At 40.3% G+C, this 10,947-nt stretch overlaps 1 protein-coding gene across 5 annotated transcripts in view; it reads left to right on the forward strand.

The window, feature by feature from the left end:
- The window catches only part of LOC109963331 (neogenin-like), a 74,490-nt gene that overhangs the window by 55,220 nt on the left and 8,323 nt on the right, over positions 1-10,947 (forward strand). The window contains exons 2-3 of one of the 5 annotated variants that reach the window (XM_020605759.1): positions 946-1,269; positions 9,761-9,844. In XM_020605759.1, the coding sequence (XP_020461415.1) occupies positions 946-1,269; positions 9,761-9,831 (395 nt within the window). In that variant the 3' untranslated portion in view covers positions 9,832-9,844. Of the gene's footprint in view, positions 1-945; positions 1,270-1,917; positions 2,031-9,760; positions 9,845-10,540; positions 10,579-10,947 lie in introns of those variants that run through there. The other 4 variants (XM_020605758.1, XM_020605760.1, XM_020605761.1 and 1 more) reach the window with 4 other exon arrangements.

Here is a 10,947-nt window from a genome sequence, read left to right on the forward strand (position 1 = left end):
TTATCTAAACAATACCACTGTGTGACTCTTAGGGTGGGAGTGCTTGAATAATGGATGAGGACAAATGCAAAGCGATTGCACTTACTCTGACTTTGGCTCTATACATGTCAGTGCGGTGTTGCCATTTATGCTCGAGGAAAGGAAATTACAGCCATGTTCCAAAGTGTTTACTCGTCTGCTGCACTCTCTAGTTATAATAAAGCAAGACGTGATATTAACTTGCCAGGGAGGCTAGACTGGGTTAAATTTGTCAGTTCCTCTCGTCCAATTCCATTGGGGCCTGTGGTTTCAAAATGAAAAGGCTCTTGGAGTCTCTGGGACAGACTGAGGCTCAGTGGCTGAAAAGATGGAATGAATGAAAGAAAGAATGAAGCTTTGAGAACACATCAGTGAGTGTTTGGGGCATTTTGAGTCCCACCATGTCCTTTTCTTTCATCCATCAGAACATTTTGTGTGAGTGAGTTTTAAAATGTGCCGCTGAAGTTGATGACAAAATGTGATTTTGCAGTTGTTAAACTTTAATAGCAGCGAGTAGTCTCATGTATTCCAGAATGATAGTCAGCATTTCACACATTTTTGGATCCTCTGCTGCAGAATGAGTGGAAAAAAAATCTTCCTTTTAAAAGTAATTTGCACACACCTGAGCAGTGAGTGTTATGGTTAGTAATACATCACAGCAAGTCTTGATGAAGCTTTTCACATGACAGCATCTGCAGCCAGCTTTAGATTTATATTTACAGATAAATTCCACTGCTGGAATTAAATAACATCAACCTTGGCATCAGATGCAGTGACCATGGAACAGATTAGTTGTTTGACATTTACAAGAATTTAATTTTATTTATTGCTTGATGCTGCTCAAGCTTTGTCCTTTTTTTAAAATATGACATAGCATGTGTGTGGGGCATCCAGCTAAGATCTCTGTTGTCCCTCTTTACCCTCTAGGATCAGCAGCACAGCCCTTCAGCCCCTTCTGGTTCACAGTTGAGCCCCAGGACATGCTGGCTATTCGGGGTAACATGGCAGTTCTTAACTGCTCAGCCCACAGCGACGCAGCCACACCAGCACGAATAGAGTGGAAGAAAGACGGCACCTTCTTGAGCCTGGTTTCAGACGAGCGACGACAGATTCTTCCTGATGGTGCACTGTTCTTCACCCATGTGATCCACTCTAAGCACAATAAGCCTGACGAGGGCACCTATCAGTGCGTTGCCACAATTGACAACCTGGGATCCATTTCCAGTCGCACGGCCCGCCTCTCTGTAGCAGGTAAGGGATGTTGGATTTATCAACCTAGTTATCTGAATATGATGTACTCCCTGACCGCTATGGGTGAATACAGTTGTAATTGTAGTTGTAATTTAAATTTTAATTGTTTCGACAACTCAAAATTTACCCACCAAATTATGAGAAGGGTTGAGATAAACTTTGCAAAGGTAGAAAATACATTATAATAAGAGTGTGATGATACATTTAGCTCATGAGACTAGACAATACACGGCATTGGGTTCATGAGAACGAGATGAGATGATATTTTAACACAATTTTTAAGAAATCTTCAACGATGAAATATATGACTGGAAAAATAGTCTTTTATTTGACTGAAAGTCACAAAATGCGATACACTAGGTGCTTTTTGAAATGTGTTTAACTAATCGTCTTGTAAGTCCATCAGTTCTGCTTTCTTAGTATGAATGGTCAAATGCAGTACAACAGGACAACATGCAAATGCTGTAAAAGGTTTTGCCACAAACTCAACTGACTGGCTTCTCTCCTGTGTGATTTCACACGAGTCTCTTCAGACCTTATAATTGTGCATGAACTATGCATGAGCTTCTAACCTCTAATTGAAGCTGTGTGTGACCTTCTATGTTATTTTCACCCTGACACGCTGCACCGGACACTGACAATATCCAGCAAAGATGCTGCATTAACCAATCACTTACAGGAGATGATTGGGACGTGGACGCCAACGGGAAGAAGAATCTTTTGGTTACCTTGTTAGCATGAGCATTCACTGTTGAATTTTGGCCACAGTTAATGCACCATAATGACACGCCATGTATTTTCATTAGTACTGGATGTGTTTTTTATCTATCGGTGCCGACACACTGGTGGTAGAATTGGTGTTAAAGTAGAGTAGGCTATGCTAGCACCATGGCTAACCAAAATAAAACAAAAACTCACGGGCTGGAAATGTGAATGAAGCCACTCATGTTGACTTGTCACAATGTGGCCATATCATACACACAACCCCTCAGCCCCCTGACCAACATGGCCCCGTGCATTAAAACACAGCAGGGAGTTGCATTTTTTCGGGACTAATATAAATGTACCATCATTTTGCTGTCACACCCTGTCTTACTGGCTGCTTCTCTGGTTCTGTTATGTATTGATATCTCAAGACAGCTTTTGCCTCGATGAGAAATATTGTCATGTTTTAACATCGTGAGATCTCATTACACCGCTATTATGTAATATAAAATATTTTTCTTTAACCATCACTCTGAAATGTTTTCTACTCCAGAATGATGCTGCAAATAACTGCATAACATTTGTATGTATGGAAGTTTCTGTAGGTGACAAGGACATGTGGTCAGAAAATTGCTGCCTCTGTTCATGGTGCCTCTTACTCATTGATATGGAGGTACATGTGTTTGCTGTATGGGCTGCACAGATTTTAAAATGAACACACTTCATTACCATCAAATGAAAAAATTAGTGGCAGCGTGGCTTTCAGTGCTCGCTCTGGCAGTGGTGTTAACGAGCATGGCAGCATAAAGTTTCTATGCAGTTTAGCTGAGTGAGGCTCATGCTAATGCCAGACTAGCATCTTTAACAGAAGCCGCAAGCAGCCACTTAGTTAATTAATGCAGGCTGGGAGCTGAGTGTTAGACAGTGGAGAGCATTGCTCTCCATTCCAGTCCACTCTACTCTCTGGTTGTTCATCCCTAGAACATCTGTGCCAGCTGTAAGACTGGAGTCCGCTGTGGTGTGAGTGTGGTAACCTGTTTCATGTTTAGTTGATAATGTTAGAGATTTTGTCTGGCCACTCACTGAATAGAGACACCAGGGGTGGAAGCTGAGCATTTTGAAGTTAAATTGTTTTATATTTATATTTCAAGTAATTTCATGCTTACTTAAGCAGGTCTTTAAATTCCTAACTTACTCTGATTTTGCAGCAAAAATAGGTCATGTCATCCGAAAGGGTAGAAACTGTTTTATTATGAATAAAGCCTTCTGTATTTCATAAATTAACAACAGAGAGTTATTGATTGTTCATGTAGATGACTATTGATTAAGGAAACAGCTTTAAATTTGCATCCCCAGTTGTTTCCCCCTTCGTTTGTCCTTGAATTGCTCAGCCATTTGTACTTTAACTTCAGTATGTTCCCTCACCTTGCTGGAACCTGAACTGCTGGATAAATGCTTGTAAGATGGTCTGTTGTTTTTTCATCACAAGTCCTACAGAGTGACCTTATGCAGTGTGAAAACAGTAAGTGACGTGGGATTATTAGATGTTCTGACTCAAGTCGTGCCCTGAAATTCAATTTGCAGCAGGGAGAGCCACAGAATGCATCTACTGTGTGCTTGCTGCTCAGCAATGCACTGCCAGATTTTAAGACACTCAAGAGTGGCCTCTTGTTGACTGTGGATAGTAGAGTATTGTCCTTTTGGATACTGAGTGCCTGTGTGAAGTTATTATCTGGCTGTGATTCTCTTTCTTGTCATTGGCTTTTGAATAACATGTTGATGACAGTTTATTACCATTGGAGTGATTGGGAATATTTTTCTTTTGTCAATCTGATGTCAGTTGTGTGACTGCATGTGCAGTGTAATGTCTCAGATGCTACATTTCTTAACAAAGCTTAGAAGCATACGGTATTGTCACTGTGATTTCGTGTTTAGAAATAATACAGTCAATGCCTAAACAAAAGGTCCAAGTATTTAAGTGATATCTTAGACTCCTGCTTTGATGAGACTCTGAGAAAGTGACACATTCTTGGACTCCAGCTTCTGCTTTCAAAGATCCAATGAGGAACTTAGGATTTAAGGTAAAAACAAAACATGAATAATGTAACATTTGTAAAACCCTGGATTTGAACTTTGGCTATCACATATTGTGATTCATATCCTTGTTCCAGCAGCAGCACAAAGGGGAATAAGTGCTCAGTCCACTGCACAAATGAAATGCTTTGTTATATTGAACCATGCTTAAGACATTTTCAGGCTTTACACAAATTACCTTAATATTGATAGGAGACTATTGGTGTGCGGATGCAATAGCTTACTCTGCCTGACCCCCTTGTTACCATGGCAACGCCTTGTCAGCATACACTAAAGATAATGGAAAGACAGGACAGGAGTTTGTGTTTACTTGTGTATTAATGTATGTGTGTGAAATGAGTAAACTCTGGTGTTCTCACATATGTTTGCATCTTCATCTTTTCAAACATAGTTGGACAGCAGACAATCCATCTCTGTGCTTCATCAATACCTGTTACTACAACTATGGCAGGTTACAATACAGCAGGGACTGGTTTAGTTCCTGCACACAGATGTGTTTTGCTATTAGACAGAGATCTACCTGGGTCAGCCGTGAAAGGATGTTAAATTCTGGCAGGCTTTACTTCAAGACAGGAGCAGGTGAAATCTGTCAGCTATTTTAAGCACAGATACACACGCTGACACACTTTTTCCATGGAAATTCATAGAGCCTCAACCACTGTGCAGATGCATACATGCACAAGCACTGAAAACTTCTAAGCTTTTGTGTTTATGGTTCTACTTGCACATATGCACGACCATGCACGGCCAGCGATGTATCTCCAGCTGGCTGGCAGGTGGCCAATAAAAAGGTTAATTGGAGTGTAGAGAGAGCAGGCCATTAGGCCGCAATCAGACCCAGGAACAATGGTGGCGGTGGCAGAGTGGACGTGACCTCTGAGATCTAATGACAGAAGGAGTCACGGATGGCTGGCATGGCAGAGAGCATATCTGACACATACCGGGGTAATATCTGGGACTGATTGCTGTGAGACGTGCTGCTGCTCCTCCGTCGACTTCCACACATTGCCATCATCGCCACCGACACCACAGCAGATTCACAAGACAGGACCCATGTACACACCAACTTACTGTATATGATTTTGTGATTATGCTGCAGCTTCTAGTAGGTGTAATCACAGTAAGATACGCCAGGTCATAGAGACTAGAAACAGACAGATGATACACAGCATTATATGCCTTTCTTACTCGCACTATGTTTGTGTGTCGGTGTTTATAGGATCACCAGCATGGAATAAACACTTAGTAGACCATTGTCGACTTTTATAATAAATCATATTAAACTGCATAGTATGTGGGATGTTTTTATCGGTCATTGTAATCATAATTTGGGGTTGTTCAATGAATCTATTTTAAATTGTGGATTGCTGTTGTTTAGTGTTTAGAGACAGTTTAGTTTTGCTGTTTGATGCCGAAATGATAAGTTTATAAGTAAAGTAAACATTTTATCTTGTGAAAATACATGCTGGTTATAGCATCTTGTGTGAAAATTAGCTTTTTTGTCAGCATCCTTTCACTGTACATTGAATATTTGGTGTCCTGATGGACTAGCAGTAAGTCCTTTTATAATACCATTAGAACTGCATTGATTGGTTGATGGACAGAAAATTATTTGGCAGCTTCTTGATCGTGTTTTAAATATTTTAATTATTTGAAGCAACAATGACAAATGGTTATGGTTGGGTCTGTGCTTTCAGATGTGAATCGATGCTTCTTTTTGTCACCTTACATAATAGTAAATTGAATATCTTGGGGTTTGGACTGTTGGAGAAGACGTCACCTTGGAATCTCGGAAACTGTGTTATATGCAAAATGATTAATGAACTGAGAGAATAATGTGCATTTAAATGATACATTTCTTACTATATATGAATGTACTAGGTATCTGTAAACCATTATTAAAATAAGGTATTCTTGTTGTAATTTGCCAATTCATTTGCATTTTTATTTGTGAAGCCCAATATCACAAATCACAATTTTGCCTCCAGAGGTTGTACAGTCTGTATGGTCTGCCATGTTGCCCATGTTTGAAGTCATATTCATATGCACATGGTAACATCTTTCTCTGCCATGTGTTTCCTCTTTGTTCCTGCTTTGTCATCCAGTCTGCCTCTGTGTGTTTTAGCCTGCATGTGCACAGACACGTACTGTGGAAAATACAAGCAGAAAAAGCAAGAGGAGGAGTGTGGCATACCAATTAGCATGAGTTTCAGTCTCTGTAAGAGAAAAGAAGGGGGAGAAATACTCTAAGGCAAAGAGCAAACGGTGTACAGTGGCGATAGCCAGTATGCAGTGCAAGACATGAGAAATGGAAAATCCCACTTTAAGTGTCTGCTGTTCTCCCACACAGCTGTCCCTCCTCCCACTGGCGCGGTTTGAAATCAGCCCTCCATTAGATTTGCTCGAGGTGAGCCCCACCTCACTGCTGCTTAAAAGGGAAATCCCCAAATGAGAAGAATTCGTTTTGCCCTTTCTCTCCCTCCCACTATCTTGCTTTGTGACCTCTGCATATGCAGATGAAGCAGCTCTCTATTCAGATATAGCAGCTTTTTTGTTTTAAGTTTGCTCTGTCTGCCCGCTCTGCTCCTCTTAGTTTTTCTTATTGTTCTCTCTCCCTCCCTCTCTCACCTTTTGGCTGCTGTGGTATATAAAGATAACCGAAGTCACTCATCACTTGCATTGATATCATATTTCACTGAAATTTGATTTCTCCCTCTACACGGCAGTAAAAAATTACACCCGGAGCACTTTGTGTGTCATGAGTGTCGACTCATATTTATGCACGCTCATCCTTTGATACAGTCGGATGCCCTTTGATGGATTTCAGGGTGTCGGTACTTTCTTTAATCCCTTTTTTTGATGTATGTTAATCTGTTGGAGGTGGTGGTGGTGTTGTATGCCCAAGGACACGATGGCTTGAAAGTGTGAAAAAGGATGATTGCGTCATTACTGCATTGGTAGTCCTTTGTGGTTTTGTCAGAGACACTGTTTTGGGACATACAGCTGGATATGTTGGTATCTACATATTGTATCTACTGTACATAATTACATGTTGTGAACTAATGTTTTGACAACATTCAATGGGTTTCAGCCATGATAGAGACACTCAGTTGTCTGTTTTGAATAAAATAGCAAAACCAGCCTTTGTTCCCAAATGTTGTAGGGAGTAGGCAAGAAAGTTGCATGTATTTTTTTTTTTTTACTGACACAAACCTAATCATAATATTTAAAATAACATACAACAAACCGTTACAGAATCAAATATCTAGTTTTAAAGTACATTAATCAGGCTATTGTACTGTGTATGCGCCAGCCTTAGATTGTCTGCATAACCTGACTTCTGCTGGTAATTTTTCTTTTGTGAACCTAGTCCATGTCGGTATCGGTATACTAAACTTATTAAGTTATTTTCATTACCATTTGTTTGTTTGATCTATCAATGTTAATTTCATCAGTGAAAACTGTGACGGTACTCAATGACCTCGTGACAGAAATGAGGCTAGTACAAACTAAAAAGTAACAAGAACTTTGATGAAATGCTTTACAGGTTTCATCAACAAATAAAAACGTAACAATGTGAAAGGCAGACAAATGGCCATTAAGTAAATACCGTCTTATTCAACGACCTGCTGCATCTGCAGTATCACAAGCTGTAGCTTCTGATTAGTAAAACAGTTTCCTCCACTGTCCAGTACAGAAGTTGATAAGTTAGTGTCTTTCATTCAGTACCGTTTTCTTTCTGTCATCTAATGCTAACACCTCTTGGAAGTGTTATACCCCTGGTCTAGGGGAAACTGGAACATAACGTGTGTGGCTCGTCCACTCTTCCCACTCCCAAGAATAGTCAGCATCACAGAAAGAATCAAAGTTTAGAACAGCATTTTCTGTGTGTCAGAGCTGAGCAGTGCCCAAAATAATCAACAAGACACAACTAAGTCCTCCTGATCTTCCCTTACAAACAAAAGGTAAGAGTTCTAACAATACTCCTAACTCAAAAATAGGAGAAAACACTGAAAAAAGGGGCTTATATGAAGTCATGTCGTCTGCTTATCCAATCTGGAGGCAGCAGTCCCTTCAAACAGACCAATCACAAGGCACCACCTGTTTCTCATCTCACATGCACACACAAATGCATAACACACACTAAGCAAAAGGGAAAAGGGAATGGAGAGTGACCGTCAATCAGCGCACACACATGAATATACAAGAATAACCCAGGGTCATAACAGAAGAACTAAATTTATTTAGAGTCCACTGAGAATGGGGTAAAACTATGGAATAATTTAAGTGTGGACATAAAAAATAGTAATAGAATTGACGAGTTTAAACATAAATATAAAGGTATGTGTCAATCAGGATATATGCAAGAACAGGCTTAATGATTAACCAGATGGAACATTGTGGGTGTGGTGTATGAATGTTAATACTTTGTAATAATTCTTTAGTATATTACTTGTATGGTGTAAAAGATAATTATTTCTGTAGAGATACTGCTTGCAAACCAATGATGGTAAGATGATGTCATGGGGTAGGACTGGATAAGTCTGACTTCTTCCTACTCCATTCAAGCATGTACTAGGTATAAGCAAATTGATATTGGATTAGCATTTGTTGGATATGTGTAAAATTATGTGTGTTGACATATCAACTGTCTTTACATGCTTGAAAGAATAAATAAATCAAAATCAAATCAAATCAGAATTCGACAAGAAGCCACTGAGACAAACCAGGATTTCCTGAGGTCTAAGACGACATCATCAGATGCCTCCAGTCTACGACTAAAAGATTTTTAGTTTACAATCATGCATGACAAGAGAAAAGCACCAAATCCTCACATTTGAGAAGCTGGGACCAGAAAATCTAGAAGTTTGATTATTAAAATAGTTGCAAATTAATTTTCTGTCGATCAATTAATGGAGTATACATTGCAGATCTAAACTGCAGCCTGATTAGAACAGACTCACACAGAGCTGGAACCCAATCAGATCATGTCTGACCACTCTCACACACACTTGTTTTCTTGAGCTGGATGAGACCGAACTACCCAAAGAACACTACCACTTCTCTCTTTTCTCACTCTTCCTCCATTGTCTTTCTTTCTTTATAATTTCTTGCACTGAATCAACCTCCCGTCCTTTTGTCTTTACTACCTCTCTCTGCCCTCCATTTTCTCTTTATTATCCTTTCAGCCCTCCACCTCTCCACTTCTTCCACACACCCACTGACATACACCACACACATACTGTTGCGTTCACCCATTTTACAGCTCCACAGCCGCTTCACCCAGGTCATAAAGCTCCAAAATGGCAAACAAACAGTAATAAATCTCAAAAACAACAACAACAAAAAATCTCCCTCATTCTCAAAGGAACCCCCAGGAAGAAATTCGTCGACCTTGTCATCGGTTTCCTATTAAAAATTTAATCTTTGGTTTCTGAGCGTGTGCATGTGAGTCCTGACTGTGTTCACACCAAGCTGGCTAAATTAAAATAGCAAATCTCTTCCTGTCCAGTTTTCACCTGTTGTCACAATTAGTTGACATTCTTCACACCCAAATACTGGACTTTAATAAAACATTCTTCTACTCTTAATCTGAAGAATCCAGTAATGTGTTTTGGATTTGGTTGTTATTGTGACAGAAGCTGATGAAGGAGAGTCGGAAATGCTAATTTGTCCTTTTTGTTGGCAAAAGGCCATTTTATCTTTATCCAGCAACAACTCCAGGAGCAAACACCGAACTCTGTGGCTAACAACCCCGCCTGAACTAAACACCTCCCACGCCAAAGGGGCATTGTACAGGATCCCGCCAGGCGCTCCCCTCCCGAGCATTCTGGAGGATCCCGCCAAGTGTCTCTCTCTGCCCCCAAAGGCTATTATGTTAAAAAATTACAACATAATAATGTCAATACAACATGAACATAGTGACATTTGAATGCCTGTAGAGCCAGTCACACAATACAGGTGTCTAATATTCACTTATATTTCAGACATCCTACACAAACAAGTGATAATAGTGTAATAAACCATCACAAGAATGCTCCCTAGACATGGAAAACAGGTCCCACTTATCAGCTGTGAGCAAGGCACTGTGCTATGCTTGTTTAGTTGTCTAACAATAGAAACAATTAAGAACAAATACACTGTGCTGAAAATGCACAATATAAGTGATTATGGAAAGCAGGTGATAACTGAATGGAGGCTGAGACTAGGCACAGTAACCATGCAGACTGACTCACCTGCAAACAAACGAGTGCTGTGTTACACATGGTTTTATGTTTGCCAGTGAAGAAACCAGGACTTAGCCTTTCGTTTATCATTTGTATGTTTTGGTGTGATGCAAAAATGACCCCAGATTGCCAGCAAAGATTCTGGTAGATAAGCAGTGTTTTTCCATTTACAATATGGACGGACCTTGGTGCAGATGTTCAGACACTGCCTTACCCTAAGCCCGTTTGGGTGTGCACATGTCCAGGTGCAGGAGCTCCCCCCTTATGACCAATTATGTGCTGCCTTGCTGCTGAGTGCTGAGGTCGTTGCGGTGACGAATGGCTCTGACCCGGAAGCAGGGTCAGTGAGGCTTCAGTGGTGTTCCATCATCCTGATTTCCATCTGTGTCTGGCACACGTGGGGAGGGATGGAAGCGGCGCGATGGGAGAGGCCGTAGATACAGCAGAGAGGAGAGACTGCTGGAACCCTGTACTTCTACTGTGGTGCATTAATCATACTTTGAGCTGAAAAATGAAAACATTCAGCTACCCTTGGAGCACAAGTAATGAAAAAGAACTAAAATGTTGTTTTTTTTAAGGAAAAACATTTTGTATTGTATTTGAGCTGTTGAATCCAGCTGCAAAAGAGACAGAAACAGAACTTGTAAACACA

Source organism: Monopterus albus, unplaced genomic scaffold, assembly GCF_001952655.1.
Source record: "Monopterus albus unplaced genomic scaffold, M_albus_1.0 scaffold72.1, whole genome shotgun sequence".
NCBI classification, from domain to species: domain Eukaryota; kingdom Metazoa; phylum Chordata; class Actinopteri; order Synbranchiformes; family Synbranchidae; genus Monopterus; species Monopterus albus.